At 44.2% G+C, this 17,610-nt stretch overlaps 1 protein-coding gene across 1 annotated transcript in view; it reads right to left on the bottom strand.

The window, feature by feature from the left end:
* Positions 1-17,610, bottom strand: part of IFT43 (intraflagellar transport 43) — an 87,477-nt gene that overhangs the window by 43,420 nt on the left and 26,447 nt on the right. The window contains exon 3 of the mRNA XM_081228877.1: positions 10,486-10,550. Coding sequence (XP_081085003.1) covers positions 10,486-10,550 — 65 coding nt within the window. The remainder of the gene's footprint in view (positions 1-10,485; positions 10,551-17,610) is intronic.

The raw sequence follows: 17,610 nt of genomic DNA, 5'->3' as shown, positions 1-17,610 counted from the left end.
AAAAAAAAAAAAAAAAAGTCCATCGACAGATGAGTGGATAGAGATGTGGCACATATATATACAATAGCATATTACTCAGCCATAAAAAGAAACAAAATTGAGTTATTTGTAGTGAGGTGGATGGACCTAGAGTCTGTTATACAGAGTAAAGTCAGTCAGAAAGAGAAAAACAAATACCGCATGTTGATGCACATATATAGAATCTAAAAAAAATGATACTGATGAACCTAGTGGCAGGGCAAGAATAAAGACGCAGACGTAGAGAACAGACTTGAGGACACGGGCAGGGGAAGGGGAAGCTGGGACGAAGTGAGAGAGTGGCATGGACATATATACACTGCCAAACGTAAAACAGATAGCCAGTGGCAAGCTGCCGCATAGCACAGGGAGATCAGCTCGGTCCTTTGTGACCACCTAGAGGGGTGTGATAGGGAGGGTGGGAGGGAGGCTCAAGAGGGAGGGGATATGGGGATATATGTATACATATAGCTGTTTCACTTTGTTGTACAGCAGAGACTAACACAACATTGTAAGCAATTATACTCCAATAAAGATAAAAAAAAAAGATATGTTGTTGCTTGGCCCTGAAGCCACCTTTTCTGAATCTGTTTTGTCTTGGAAGCCACGTGGAGGAAAAGCACATATGCAGGTGGGAGCAATGATGATAAAGTTGAGACAGAGATTCAAGCAGGGGGCTCTCATGGGCATCTCCAAAAGCCACAGAAACAGGGACATGGTGCCCAAGCCCTGGGCACATTTGTTGGAAATGGATGCACAATAAACTACCTAAGACCTTCCCTTCTCAACCATCTCACATGCAGCCGCCTCATCTGATTTCATCCAATACTGGACACTCATCTCTGATGCCTGACCAACCTCGCTGAGAACTAAATAACTGCTCACCCATGATGCCCAGGACCCCTGCCATGTCATACCAATTCTGGGATCTTTGTGGCTCAGGGCAGCATGTGGAAAATAAATTCTCAATACTTCAACAAAATCATACATACTGATGAAAATCTGAAGGTCAAGGACTCAGGGACACCTGGTCCCTTTTTAATTACTGGGGCTCTGTAAGAAATGTCCAAAAGTCACTCAGTCATTAAATATGTACTGAACACCTATATGTGTCAAGTACTACAGACCGAGAAGCAAACAGTGTAGACAAAAATCTCTTGCAAAGTAACTATTTACTGTTAAGTAATGGAAATGCAAAGGTAGCTACAACTCTTAAACAGTTCAGTAAAAAATAAAAACAAAAAAATAGAGAATGAGCCACATGCAGTGAAACATTGTCAGAAGGATGTTTTGTTGTATTATTCTCAAAATTTTCCACAGGTTTGAAACTTTTCAAAATAAAAAGACTGGAGCGGGCAAAAGGCAGGATTATAGGTATAATAAGTTGTATTTCAGGCAACCAAATAGTTGATGGGAGAAAGTTCCTTATGAAAGAATTTCTGTTAATAAGTGAGAATTAGAAAATCACCACTTGGGCTTCCCTGGTGGCGCAGTGATTGAGAATCCGCCTGCGGATGCAGGGGACACGGGTTTGAGCCCTGGTATGGGAAGATCCCACATGCCACAGAGCAACTAAGCCCATGCGCCACAACTACTAAGCCTCTGCTCTAGAGCCCACGAGCCACAACTACTGAGCCCACGAAGCACAACTACTGAAGCCAGCACGCCGAGAGCCCCTGCTCCACACCAAGAGAATCCATCGCAATGAGAAGCACGCTCACCGCAACGAAGAGTAGCCCCCGCTTGCGGCAACTAGAGAAAGCCCGCGGGCAGCAACGAAAACCCTGCACAGCCCAAAATAAATAAATTAAATAAATTAGTTTTTAAAAAATCTTAAAAAAAAAAAAAGAAAATCACCACTTGACACCCTTTAATGAAATCATGGCTCTAGGCAACAATCACCAATGGATGCTTCAACCAGCAGGCAGGAGTCTGGTGGGGAACTAACATGGAGGCCACACCCCTGACCCTAAGGATCAATCACAGCCTCACTTAAAGTGGAACCCCGGACACCTGTGCCTATGGATGCGCTGCAGTGGGATGTACACAGCACCGCCTCCAAAGTACTCCTGCCAAGACTGCGAGCCTGCGTCTAACCCCCAGCTGATCTAGATCTAACCCCCAGCTTCACAGGGAACATGAGCGCCAAAGGAACAAGTTAGAAACCTTAACTAGGAAGCAATAGGTCAAATCCAGAATGTGGGACACTCTACAGGACAAGTTTCTCAAAAAAACCCACAAAAAACCAATGACATGGGAGAAAAAAGAGGTGGGTGTGGGGTAGGGAAGGCTGCAGAATGAAAGAGACTAAAGATGACTAAATACAGGTGCAGACCTTGATTTGCTCTTTTTATAATCAACTATGAAAAGACATCTTTGAGACAATGGAAGTACTTGAATATGATCTGGCTATCAGATGACATTAAGGAATCATTATTAATTTTGATAGGCATGATAATGGAATGATGGTTAATAAACACAAACAGTCCCTATCAGTTAACAGAAATTATCTTCAGCAGGAAAGGAAGGAGGGAGGAGGGCAACGACATTTTAACATGTTGTCAAGCTCCTTTACTCATCCTTGGCCTCATAAAGGATACAGGATTTTTCACACCCATAGGCACACCTTCTTAAGATGAAATAACTATATACCCTTATATATATCTAACCCAGCACTTCCCCATCTTTTTCAAGACTTGGGGCACTTAAAAATAACAGCTGTATGGAAAACTGGGGTGCACGGATAAGACTGCTGGTGGCTACTGGTGACAGCCTGGAGGCCTTGGCAGCTCTAAGCCTGGCCCAAAAGGTCCAAGAACACAGCACCCACATCTTGGTACACCTGCACTCACAGTGCAGCACACAGCATATCAGTGGGAAAGCTCTGGTTAACCTACCCTCTGTGACATCTTTCTAAGAAACTGACTTCTAAGGAGACGGACAGCCTATAACAGAGCTGCTTTAAAGAGCACAAAACATGTGTCTGCAACTGTGCTTACAGATCTAGGAGCCTGGCAGCTATGGATTTTTGCCTTTTACACTTTTGTAGCCAGTAAGAATGAACTACTCGTGGCTAACAAGAAGGTAAAGAGACTCTGGTATGACAGTGACACAGAGGGAGAGGGCAGAAGCCCTTTAGTATTCTTGGAACATCTATGCCATTAAAAAAAAAAAAAAAAAAAAAAGCAAGAGGGAAAGAGAGGAGGAGGAGGGAAGGGGGCAACCTCAGGACCAGCACACGGCTGTTCTACCGCCATCTTGATGTCCTTGACACGTGCAGATGGTGTGGAAGTGGCTGGCACCAGAGCAGCCCATGAGAAGGAATGAGCGGCCTATGGAGATTTATGTGAGGAGAGTGAGATGGACAAGGTAAAATTGTCAGGAGGAGTTGTTAGAAAGTAAAATATATTGTGACAATTCCACTCCTGCCGTTCATCAATAAACTGACAGATCATTTAGTGTCAATTAGGAGTGATAGATGGACAAGTCCCCATGATCCTGGGCCAAAATTAATGGCTGGGAGGGAGAGGGTGATTGAAAATGACGGCTGACATTGAGAGCAAAGTCCTGAAAGTCCCCGAGGGGCCATTACTTGCCTCATTCCCTTGCAGATCAATGCAGGGACAAACCCCAAAACAGACACTTTGAGACAAAACTTAATCAGACTACCTTTCCTTCCTCCCTTTCCCAAGTCTGGTTGACTCTCGTTCAGCTCTATTCCCCACCGACTACAAGTGCCCCACCTCAGACAACTTTGGAGCCAAGGCCAGCCTGGCTCCAAGATGGAATCTTTGGCATAGCTATGACTGTGGTGCCAAGAGAGGGGACAGGATCCCAGGTCCCAGGCCATTCCTGAATACAGCCCTTTCCCGTGGCTCAGGGTGAGTATTTGGGTTCCGGCAGCCAACAGCTCTAGCCAGTGAGGTGGGTGACACATGCCCTGCTCTCTATCTTGGGCAGTGTTATGCAAACAAAACAAAGGCATCCCAGAAACTCACATCCCTGGTTGAGGGCTCCTCAGGCAGATCTGTAAACAGCCCGCCTACCTCCCACTGGCGACAGTGCAGACCTCTGTGAGCCTCACTTTCCTCCTCCCTCCCTTGTAGAGGGGTACCTTACCTTAGAAACTAAAACCTACCCAGTAGGGTTGGTGTATTGCACATATAAGGTGCAGCTATGGACTGAATGAGTGTGGCTCCCCGAATTCATATGCTGAAACCCTAAACTCCAATGTGACGGTGTTTGAAGGTGGGGACTTTGGGAACAAATTATGATTAGATGAGGTCATGTGGGTGGAACCCCCATGATGAGATTAGTGCCCTCATAAAATGAGGAAGAGACAGAAGATCTCTGTGTGTGTGCACACACCAAGGAAGGCCACGTGAACCCAGCCTCTAGATTTCTAGCCTCCAGAACTGCGAGAAATAAATGCTTGTTGTTTAAACCATCCTTTCTATGATATTGTTACAGCAGCCTGAACTGGCTGAGACAGATATCTAGTACAGTATCACTATTATCATCCCAAAAGAATTTAATGTGAATATTTTTAGTGTGAATTCTCTGCTCTAACCAGACTGACAGTGCAGTTATTGCTCCCCACCCCCCAACACTTATGCCTACACCAATCCCTGAACCAAAATGCTCTCCTCACAGTGCTCTTTGCCCATCAGAATTCCTCCAGCTTGACCCCCATCTCCTCTGCAAGGGGCTCCCTGACCACTGTGATTACTCTCCTCTGACGTCACAATACCAGGGTTGGCCACTCCATTAGTTTCTCACTTATGATGTGCTCCTTCTGCCTGACTTTTGTGAATGAAAATGCCTCATCTCCCTAATTGGAATCAAAGCTCTTGCAGGGCAGGAAGCACATAGCTTCCCTGGGGCACCTGCAAATAGCAGGAGCTCACGTTTTCCAGCCTTCACGGGGCAGACCCTCAATCCAGCCCAACAATCGCCTCTCTTACCGCTAGTTGGCCCCCTTTCCTCTTTGTTTCAAATCTGTTCTACTTGCCTCCAGATGCCAGCTCTCCTTTGCTCCAATAAGCTCAACACTGTTTGCCTTCCCACTTTGAAAAAAGAAGAAGAAGAAAAAAAACGCAGGCCAATTCAAAATGGCCTCTTACCCCAATTCCCTACTCCCCTCAGCCTTTTTTGATAACTTACCAGCCTTTCCAAGCTCCCTCCTGTCCTGGAGGAAAAATGTCCCTGCCTCTTCCCGTCCAAGGTTAATTAGTCTCCCTCGGAAGGTCTTATCCTATGTCTCCAGGATCCTACTCCTTCACACCACCCTGTTTCATCTGTAATCACTCTTTCCCCAGGTATCACACCCACGAGTCTCAACACAGACTCCCCCTTCCAAATACTGCCCCACCTCTTTCCTTTCCCTCTCAGAGTAGGAGCCTGTACCACTGTCCCCATTTCCTCACTTCCACCTTCCTCTTCAACCCACTGTAATCGGCTTTTGTCCCAACACAAATCACTCTTCGGAGACCTGCACCTCCCCAAGATTAGGGGACGGGGTGGAAGGGGTGGAAATGAAGAGGACCAATTTGGACGTGTTAGGATTGAGTTGCACATTCAGGTGGAAAGGTCATGTGGACAGCTAGATGCTCAGGGGAAGGACTGGGCTGGAGATACAAACTCTGGGGTTATCAGTATACAGGTGATAGGAAAACGCCCGAGAAGGGATGGAGAGCATGCCAAGAGTGAGCGTCAACAGAGGAGAGGCGGCTGGAGGATGAGCCCTGGGCATGCCGACAGACACTGAGGGGTCAGGACCAGGCGGCAGACCGAGGAGCCAAGCAAGGGGATCCCTTGAAAAGTAACACCAGAAATGGAAGAGCACTTCCCCCCCAGGGAAAATGGATCTGATCTGGAAAAATCTTTAATGTATTTGTCGAGGAATTAACACTTGAGATTCTCTGTTTTTTTCTCTAAGAAGCAGATATAGGATTTGACTCATTTCCATATTTCAAAATAAATTCCAGACAATACAAACACTAGAATCCCCTAATAACTTAGAAAAATGGGGCTCCTCAATTAGCCTCTCACTAGCATATTTCAAAGTCACCTTCTTCTTCTTAGTTAACATGAAAAAGCAGTGTTATGTTCACCAAAGGAACAGTGTGGCACTTAAATAGCATATGGCATATATGGCATATAAATAGACAGAACGACCACCAGAACAGAATAACGAGTCCAAAAGGAGACTCGAGTACATACAAAGATATAGACTATGGCAAAGGTGGCTTCTAAATTCACTGGAGAAAGATGGATTTTCAAATAAATGGTGCTGGGACAACAGTCATTTAGAAAAAAGATAAAACTAGATCTGCACCTCATACCGTACACTGGAATTAATTCCACATGGATCAGAGATCTAAATTTTAAAATGTACATTTATGTACCAATGTTTCCTTAGGTCTGTCTCCCAAGGCAATAGAAATAAAAATGAAAATAAACAAATGGGACCTAATCAAACTTACAAGCTTTTGCACAGCAGAGGAAACCATAAAAAAAGGAAAAGACAACCTACAGAATGGGAGAAAATATTTGCAAACGATGCAACCAACAGGGCTTAATTTCCAAAATATACAAACAGCTCATACAACTTGACAACAAAAAAAACAAACAACCCAATTGAAAAATGGGCAGAAGACCTAAAGAGACATTTCTCCAAAGAAGAAATACAGATGGCCAATAGGTACATGAAAAGATGCTCAACATCACTAATTATTAGAGAAATGCAAATCAGAACTACCATGAGGTATCACCTCACACTGGTCAGAATGGCCATCATTAAAAAGTCTACAAATCACAAATGCTGGAGAGGGTGTGGAGAACAGGGAACCCTCCTACACTGCTGGTGGGAATGTAAGTTGGTGCAGCCACTGTGGAAAACAGTGTGGAGGTTCCTCAGAAAACTAAAAATAGAACTACCATATGATCCAGCAATCCCACTCCTGGGTATATATCCAGACAAAACTCTAATTCAAAAAGATACAGGCACCCCTATGCTCCTAGCAGCACTATGCACAATAGCCATGACATGGAAACAACCTGAATGTCCATCAACAGATGAATGGATAAAGAAGATGTGGCACATATACACAATGGAATACTACTCAGCCATAAGAAAAGAATGAAACGATGCCATTTGCAGCAACATGGATGTAACTAGAGATTATCATACTAAGCAAAGCCAGAAAGAGAAAGACAAGTACCATATGATATCACTTATATGTGGAAGCTAAAATACGACACAAATGAAGCTATCTAGGAAACAGAAACAGAATCAGGGCCATAGAGAACAGACTGGTGGTTGCCAACGGGGAGGGGGTGGGGGAGGGGAGGACTGGGAGTGTGGGATTAGCAGATGCCAGCTGGTATATACAGGATGGATAAACAACAAGGTCCTACTGCATAGCACAGGGAACTATATTCAATATCCTGTGATAAAACCATAATGGAAAAGAATTTGAAAAAGAATGCATGTATGTATAACTGAGTCACTCTGCTGTACAGAAGTAATTAACACAACATTGTAAATCAACTCTACTTCAACAACAACAAAAATAAATAAATAAAATGTAGACTTAGCATGTGGTCGTGTTCCAATAAAACATGATATATAAAAACAGGTGGCTGTGCACTTACAGTCACCTGATCTATGACAAAGGAGGCAAGAGTATACAATGGAGAAAAGACAATCTCTTCAACAAGTGGTGCTGGGAGAGCTGGACAGCTACATGTCAAAGAATGAAATTACAACTTTCTCTAATACCACACACAAAAATAACCTCAAAATGGATTAAAGACCTAAATGTGAGACCAGATACTATAAAACAACTTGAGGAAAACATAGAACACTCTTTGACATAAATTGCAGCAATATTTTTTTTGGATCCTCTCCTAAAGTAAAGGAAATAAAAGCAAAAATAAACAAATGGGACCTAATTAAACTTAAAAGCTTTTTCACAGCAAAGGAAACCATCGACAAAATGAAAAGACAACCTTCTGAATGGGAGAAAATATTTGCAAATGATATGACCAATAAGGGGTTAATATCCAACATATATAAACAGCTCGCACAATTCAACATCAAAAAAAACCGAACAACTTGATTAAAAAATGGGCAGAAGAACTGAATAGACATTTTTCCAAAGAGGAAATGCAGATAGCCACCAGGAACATGAAAAGATGCTCAGCATCCCTAACCATCAGGGAAATGCAAATCAAAACCACAAGGAGATATCACCTTACACCTGTCAGAATGGCTATCATCAAAAAGAATACAAATAACAAATGTTAGCAAGGATGTGGAGAAAGGGACCCCTTATACACTGTTGGTGGGAATATAAATTGATGCAGCCACTGTGGAAAACAGTATGGAGGTTTCTTAAAAAACTAAAAATAGAACTACCATATGACCCAGCAATGACACTCCTGGGTATATATCCAAAACAAACAAAACAAAACAAAAAAACAAAAACACTAATTTGAAAAGATACAAGTACCCCAATTCTTTTAGCAGCATTATTTACAATTGCTAAGATATGGAAGTAACCTAAATGTCCATCAACAGGTGAATGGATTAAGAAGTGGTGTATAGAGATACAAGGGAATAGTACTCAGCCATTAAAAAAAAGAACAGAATTTTGCCATTTGTAGCAACATAGATAGACTTGGAGGGCATTATGCTAAGTGAAATAAGTCAGACAGAGAAAGACAAATACTGTATGATATCACTTCTATGTGGAATCTAAAAAATACAAGAAACTAGTGAATATAACAAAAAAGAAGCAGACTCACAGAGAACAAACTAGTGGTTACCAGTGGGGAATGAGGGTGGGGAGGGGCAATATAGGGTGGGGGAGTGCGAGGTAAAACTGCTGGGTGTAAGACAGGCTCAAGGACGTAAGACAGGCTCAACAAGAAGGGGAATATAGCCAATATTCTGTAATAACTATAAATGGAAAGTAACCTTTAAAAATTGAATAAAAGCAGGTGGCTGGCCTGTGGGCCACAGTTCGCCGAATCTTAACATATAGAAACAAATACGGATACATTTTACATTTATATATACATGCTTATTTTTTGCAAAAAGAAGTACAGGAAGGATAAAACAGAAACTAAGAAAGAAGTTACCCATGGGAGACGGATGGGAATGAGGTAGAAAGAATAAGGATGGGAGTGAGATATCTCTGAGTATACCTTTCTATACCATTCTGATACAATAAAAAGTACACAATATCACCTGTTCTTGCCAAAAACATTTAACTTGAATCTAATCATGAGGAATCAATCAGAGAAATCTAGAATGTGAGACGCTCTACGAGACAACTGACCTGGATTCCTCAAAAAAGTCAATGTACTGGGTGGTGGTGTAGTAGGGCAAAGGGGAACTGGAATTATTTTAGAGACTAAAAGAGCCTAAAAAGAGACAGAACTACCAACACAATGTGTGAACTCTGATTGGATCCTGGAACTACAGAAGAGATTTGGGGGACAACTGGGGAAATTTAAATATAGACTATATTTTAAATATTATTAAATCTTTATGAAATTTCTTAGATGTGATCATTATACGTGAGTATTTAGAGAATGTCCTTAATCTTCAGAGATGCATGTTGGAGTATTAAGAGGTGAAATATCATGATGACTGCAGCTTATTTTCAGATGATTCTGGGGAGAAAAAAAAGTGTGTGTGCACGCGTGTGTGTGTGTGTATGTGTGTGTTTAGAGGTGGGGAGTGGAAGGGGGGAAAACTGGAAAAAATATTTTTGATAGTGCTGTTTTGAAGGTAACAACTGCTGAAGGAAATTCTGAACAAAAGTAATGTCTCTTCTTTGAGAAAAAGAAATTCCTTTCCTGAGTTTATCGTTGGCCATCCCACTGGTGTAGTAAACATATATACATACATACATGTATATTGGTTTACCTTTCGTCTGAGACTTACTACAAGGGATTAAAGACCAAAATGATTTCTAATCCAGCAGTAACTAACAGGCAAGTCCATTCTGTTTAGAAAGTAACTTTAAGAAAAACACAGAATGTTAGAATATGGAGGAACTTTGAAACCATTATGCCAAGTGAAAGAAGCCAGTCATAAAGGACCACGTAACATATGATTCCATTTACATGAAATGTCCAGAATAGGCAAATCAGAGAGACAGAAAACAGGCTGGTGGTTGCCTAGGGCTGGGGAGGTTGCAGAGGGACACAGGCAGTGACTACTAATGGGTATGGCGTTTCTTTAGGGGGTAATAAAAATGTTCTAAAAATGATTGTGGTGATGACACTACAACTCTGAAAATATACTAAGAACAGCTGAATTGTAGGTTTCAAAGGGGTAAATTGTCAGGTATATGAATTACATCTCAGTAAAGAGGTTATAAAAAATAAAAGAACAACACAGGAACACAGTGTCCCCTGCCCGCCCTCCCCCTGTAACCTGCCAACACTCACTTGGAAGCCTTCGTGGAGTCACCCGCCCAGCCTCCTTGACGGCGCGGTGGCTTGGGAGGGGGAGCCTGCAAGGGAAGAGAAGTCAACAAAACGGTCACTCAAGACCAGCGTTCAAGCAAACGGGCGCCGAGGTTTAAGGTAACCTAAACTAACCTTCTGAAACCTTCGAATGCAAATACAGTACTATGAAACCTGGGTGCTTTCGTACCCTTCTGGAGGACAATCTGGCAACATCTACTGAAAGCCTTAGAAATGCTCACACTTTTTGAGCCAGTAATTCTAACCCCAGGAACTTATCCCAAGGAAATAATCAGAGAGAAACATAATGTCATTTTTGAATATAATGAATAACTGGATGTCAATAAGGAATTTAAGTAAATCACAGAATACACATGTGAAAATACTATGCAATAATAAAAAACGGTATTAAAAAGGAATTAATGATATGAGAAAGTTCAATGTGTGTTAACTTTTTAAAACATGTTCAAAATAGTAGGTATATGCTTCTAATTTTGTGAAAAGATCACTAATACAGAACATCTAGTGTTAATTAGCTATCAGTACATGAATGAGAGGGGATCCAGTGAAAGAATTATGGCAATTTCTTTATGCTGTTGTGCATTTTCCAATTCTTTTTTACCATCAATTTATATCACTTTTATAAAAAGAAAAGTAATAAAATAAAAATATAAGAGAGAGGCTTGCTTCAAAGACACAAAGTTAAGTGGTGGGTTAAAAAGCTACTCAAGTTATTTGGGCAGGAAGCATTCACCTGCAATAGATACATCCACAAACCCAAGTGCAGGAATTCTTGTAACTATTTTTGATTTTGTGGGCCACACAGTCTCTGTTGCAGCTACTCAATTCTGAAGCTGCAGGGCAATCAAACCACAGACAAGAAGTAAACACCTGGGTGTAATGTGTTCCAATAAAACTTTACAGAAACAAGCAGTGGGCCAAATTTGGTGGGAAGTATTCTGCAGACTCCTGGGCTAAAATCACTGTAATGTCCTTTCAATCTGTTGCTTAAAACCTAGCTTGCAGCTTTTTAAGAAAACATTCCTTCAATATGGCGAAATACCTTTTAACTTCTGATATTTTTATTTTACACCAAGATGTGTTTCCTTTCCTGCTTCTCTGGTAGCACCCCAGCCTGCCAAGGACATGTTCCATCTAGAGACGGAGCCTTTCTGTGGGATGAGGCAGAACCTGTTGGAAAGGCCTGATGGAGGAGAAGGCAAGTCCTGGAAAGCCTGCATCCAACTTAGCCCCTGGGAAACCTAAGTAGTACTTTAGAGAAAACAAACCTGAGTAATGAGGCTCTGTACTCTCAGAAAAAACAACAATGTAGAAGTAGAAGACGCACTATTGCTTGTCTCTCTCAGCGGGGAACCCAAAGAAGATGAACGAAGAGAGACCCAGTTAATTAATTTCCCAGTCCACGCATTCTTTTTTGGTATCCCTGCCACACACAATCACCGGTCCCCAGGCTGGATGGAGAAGCCTTCCATCCCAGGACCCCTCTTCCCTTAGACACAGGTAACTGAACCAGGGCTGCACCAGTCAGAGCCAGTCAGAACCAATCAAATTCTCTGTCCCAGGAATCTGGAACTGGAGCTCAGAGGTTAGGCTGCTCAGACAGCACAGAGTGTTGGAACTGTAAGGACCAGCTGGAATCAGAATAAGCCCAAACTACCACAAGCCAAAGTTGTGTATAAGCAGAGACCAAGACCGCTGTCTTGTTCAGCTCTTACCATGTGGAAGGCATTGCAAATGTTAAAGAGATTGGAACTGAACCATATCGGGCCCCTCCAGGAGGTTTTAAACCAATCTGGCCCACAGCTTTCTTCCCTATGCTTTTGCAGATAACATCCCACTTTCCTTTACCCAAGGGCAGGACCATCTTGTGACAATGTGCATTCCTGAATTTGGAGGTCACAAACTAGGAACTGTATATTTGGTTTGGCTATCCAGTGGTCTGTTTTTAAATTTAAACTACCGTTTTAAAAATTGTAAGATTTCCACACAAAACAGGACTCTCTGGCTTCTCTCGGCAAACTGGAAACTCTAGCAATGCTGGGGCTGAGGAGCAGCCGCCCTCTGGTGACTGGACACGTGCATTCTAGCTGGCCACGGTCCCCACTCGCTCTGTCTGTCTCCTTCCTCCTGAAGTCAAGTGCCAGTTGACATCTATTACGATGGCGGTTGTGCTGTTGTTTTTCTTCTAGTACAGAATTCTCTCTCGGTTCCTAGGCCTACTGGAAGTGGGAAAATGAAAGCTATGTCAGGTGTTTTGACAAAAATGGGAACAAGCATATTTCTTGGGTGGAAGTGGGATCTTTTCTTACCACGTCAGTGTGCACACTGCAGGTATGCCTGCGTCTAACCCCTAGCCCCACTTCACTCACCCAGGTGCCCTGCCTAGCCCCTGTGGCATCTGAGTGTGTGGCCCTGGAACTAGCTCCTCAGAGCTGGGATCCCCTGCTGTCTTCTCTTTGCTCTGGTGTTGGACAGAATAAACCCACGTGCAATCCGTGGTGCCATGGTGTCAGGAGGCCCAGGCCTATTTGGCACTTTTCCACTGATAGTCCACAAGAAGAAGGGAAGGGGTCTGGTGGCCTTGGCAAGGTTCCTCAACCTGTGTGTCCTGACCCCACCTCTGCTTTCTGCCATGGGGTGTAGGTGACAAGGGGGACAGGAGGGGACTTCCCTGGTGGCACGGTGGTTAAGAATCCGCCTGTCAATGCAGGGGACATGGGTTCAATCCTTGGTCCAGGAAGATCCCACATGCTGCAGAGCAACTAAGCCCGTGCACCACAACTACTGAGCCTGCACTCTAGAGTCCGCGAGCCACAACTACTGAGCCCGCATGCCACAACTACTGAAGCCCGTGCGCCTAGAGCCCGTGTTCCGCAACAAGAGAAGCCACTGCAATGAGAAGCCCGCGAACCACATAGAAGAGTAGCTTCCCGCTCACCGCGACTAGAGAAAGCCTGCGCACAGCAACAAAGACCCAACACAGCCAAAAAAAAAAAAAAAAAAAAAGGGTGGTGGGGGACAAGAGGAGCAGGGACTGAACTGGGGAGGGATTATGAAAGATTAGGCATCATGGAAAAGGAGCATAAGTGACATAGATTTAGGTCAAAACGCACTCCTTTCAGTAACCACTGAGCTGTTGAGGGATTAAATTAGTGACTATACGGTAAATGCTTAGAGCAGTGCCTGGCACATAATAAGTACTACATCTTTACTGTTAGCAGCAGCAGCAGCACCACTAATGTCAATATTTGAAAGGTTAGGCCACGTGTAATAACATATAATGTACCATTTGGAAAAGAGGGGGAATAAAAAGACTCCTCTGAGCCTGGCCTGAGCTGTCATTTTGACTACTGATGCATCATACGGTTAATAAAGTTCCCTAAGATTCCAAACCCCCAAATGATCTGCTTTCTCTTCTTTAACCACAAACCCCAGAAAGTCACAGCTATTGGAAGGATGAGTGAGAATCCTTTCTGCCTAGACGTAACACAAAGACACTTCTTTTCTCACCTTCTTTCCACTCCGAAACAGTGCCAGCTGCTAAATTAGGACAGCAGCTTCAAAACAGAAAGACCACCACACGAGAGTCCCTCCTCCGCAGCCAGAAGAATTTAACAACTAGTCCCCAAATCAAAGGGGCTTTTGCACTAATAACTGAAGACTTCAGGAGTTGACATAATGTTGTAAAAACCGTACAGGCTGCTTTTCCTTGAGATCATCTGGGAGAGGAAGAGTTACAAAGTACTTCTCTGCACCAAATGGGGCAGGGTTACAGTGGCCTTCCCTGCTCCCCACTGGGAGTCCTGGCCAGCCTCAGAGAGAGCACTGAGGTGGCAGGGAGATGCGGGGCGGGCAGAACTCGGCTCTCTGCAAGGTAGGGCTTGGGTGTTTAGCGGGAGATGTCTCTCCTGATGGGGAATCCTTATGGTCATGATGTAGTGCTCTGAGTCCTAGGATAAGAAATTCTTTTTTTTTTTTAATAAATACTTCCTACTGTGAGTCTTGTTACGGCCACACACAAATACCCTGTCTCCGTGAGACAGGCGTAATTAACCCCTATTACCAAGTGACAAAGGCTTCACCCCAGAATTCAACTTTGTTCCTATCTGGGGAGCTGAGAACACTGTCCTATACGCATCAGGCGAGTTAGAGAAGCAGAAGACGTCATCCCTGTCCTCAAATGATACCCCGGGTCCAAGGAGCCTGGAAAGAGGCAGAATTCAGGGTGTATCAGGTCTGTATGAAATCTATGTGATGGACATTGGGCTTAATGTGAAACTGCCAAGGCCACACTGGAGCGGGGAGGTAGGTATCAGGGATGGAGGAACTGAGAGTCCTTCCAGCAAGAGGCTGCATCAGGGTCCGAAGGTGAAGCTGAGGGGGAACCCCTCAGCCCTGGGGCAGTTCCACTAAATTCTGCAGTTTTCTCGTCACCTTTGGTGGTTTTTTATTGGGCCACGCTCTCCTGGGGCATCATTCAGACAGCGCTCTGACAAGCGTGCATACATTTGCAAGGCCTGACTGAAGGCTACACAGAATCGTACCAGCGTGGGAAGTGCTGAGGACAGGGAGGCTGACGGAAGCTTTATGGAATAAGTGGGGCTTGCCCTGGATTGGAAAGATAAGCAGAAATGTAAAGGAAAAGCATTCCAGAAGCAAGCAGATACGAGGTGCAGTGACACCAGGATAGCACATAACACTCAGGCTGTAGCAAATGCTGTTCACCGATCACTGTATTGGTCAGGGTCCGAGGTCCTCAGCACCTATCACTGTACAACGCAGGCTGGAAGCGAAAGCTGATGCAACCTGATCACAATGGAGTAGTTTAAAATTAGGTGCGGGTGATCTCTTTGAAATGTAAGCGGGTGACTGGTTTTTCACAATACAATTTAAAAGGTCTGGTGGGCTCTTTTGCATGGACAGTCCAGCCCCTGAATGTCTGGCTGCTCTCCCTACGAGCTATGGCGACGTCATCGAGACACCTGTTAGCACAGTTTCAGAAAGAGCCCCGCGGCCCTCTCCCCACGACGACGTGAAACACGGGACACACTCTAGACCAAGACCCTGCTGTTGCTCCTTTTAGAATCAGCTACCAGAACTGCTGTGTTCTCCCTGCCTGTGGTGACAGATCAGATGCTGGGTGGCCCTGGGAGCCTGAATGCCCTCCCCAGCTCACTGTCAGAGCCCAGTCCTCACACAAAGTGCTGAGAAGTGGTCACCCTTCATTACGGACCCCACCATTTGGGCCAGGGGTCCTTCCCTCTCCTGCCCACCAGGTCTGGGTAGGACAAGAGGAGACATGAATGTGTGATTTATTATTTCTCAAATCTTGTGTGTCTGGGTCCTCTGTGTAACGGCCTGGGCATTTAAAGAAAAAGGAATTTATTCTTGCTCCATCCTTGAAACTAGAAACTTAGTCTAAGACAGCTGTGGCTTTTTTTTTCACCGAGCCCACCAACTCCGCAATCCTCCTTGACCAAGCACTTGCGAAGACGTTACCCATCTGTATGAGGTATGACTCTGGAAGAAATCTGTTTCCTATCCCTGTGTTAGGAAGGAGGGAAAAACAAACAAACAAACAAAACCCGGATGGGTGAGAGAGAGTAGAGCTCAAATGATCTTAAAAGCCAGAAAGAAGAGAGGACCTAGACCTAGAATTCCAAAGTCCTGGTTTATCCTTTAAATAAGGCATGGCCCCAAGACATCTGCTGGGAAAACGATTTCCAATTTTGGCAGATTTACCACCAGGTAACATTACCCAAACTTGTTTTTAAAAAAGAAAGAGTCTTAAAATGTGCAACCCCAGGAGGGACAGAAATAGGAGCGGGTGACGGTAGCCCCTAAGCAGTGCATCCCTCGTGTTCTCTCTTAAAAGCTGGAGTCACGTCTCCGAGTGTGGGAAAGCAGCACTGCCTGCCGGGGCTGCCGCCTGATGGACGGAGGGGGCAGGACCCCGCATAGCTCCTGGAGAGAAGCAAAAATGTGCTCTCTCCAAAAATAAACAGGGGCAGAAATGACTGCGAGTAAAGGGGTGGAAGCACGTGACTGGTGGTTGCGGTCCTGAAATACCAGCTTTCTACAAAAAGGAGCCGATGAGAGGCAGAGAGCAGGAAATTCAGGAAACGGCCACTTTATATGGTCTCATCCGAATGGGCCAGGATTCAACTAACTGGAATTACCAAGTCACAGGGAGCCTTTAGGGCTAGACTTGTTTCTGATCTTTATATGGTTCCCCCAGATTCTTAAGATGCCGAAATAGAAAAGATACTGCAGTGCCAAAAAAGGAGCCTTTCGAGTTTAGAAACTTCTCACACACTCTCAGAAGTCCTGGAGAAACCCCACAATGTGAATCAGTCCAAAATCCAAACGGCAGCCTGTTTCAAAAAGCCAGTCCAAACACACGCATGAATTCCCAAAAGAAAAGGCATTCAGTTAAGCAAGATCCACTCACTGCACACCTCCCACCTCCCACCTCCCATGTCCAACCCTTGATTTCTGGCTAAGAACAAACTTCCTTTCCTTTCTCCGGCAACCTGACGGAAGACCCAGGAAAGCTGCTCTTATGTGCTTGAGGAGAGAGAAGACTAACACTTATTAATATGTGCGCACACTGCAGGGGCTGTATTTATTCTTCGAACCTGTCCACCAGGCACAGTTCCATCTCTGCCAATTTCTTGCTCCAGCCTCAAGCTGGGTCTGACAACGAATTCGTCACAGACCTGAGTTCCCCCCTCACGGGTTTAAGGTCATGGCAGGTAATGGACCATCCAAGCTTATAACTGAACCCTTCCGAGTAAATGTAGCTCTTTCAAGCTGAAATGGACATAGCAAAATGCAAACTCTGTTTTAAGTATAAGACAGAAACCTGATCATCAATAGATGCTAAAGCCATTAGGTGAAAGACTGATTGACAGGGAACTGGACATTCTCTTGATGCCAGAGAATCGCCCCACACATTACGTACCAGGTGGGAGGGAGAAAATGTTCCTTGACAACAGAGATATCTGTCAGCACCCTAACTCAGTGATCACACTTAGCACGTGAACAATGGGGACGTGATGTGCTACCACCTGAGGCATACAGCAC

Source organism: Mesoplodon bidens (genome assembly GCF_964165515.1).
Source record: "Mesoplodon bidens genome assembly, chromosome: 3".
Taxonomy (NCBI): Eukaryota; Metazoa; Chordata; class Mammalia; order Artiodactyla; family Ziphiidae; genus Mesoplodon; species Mesoplodon bidens.
This window is presented reverse-complemented; position numbering and strand designations above follow the sequence as displayed.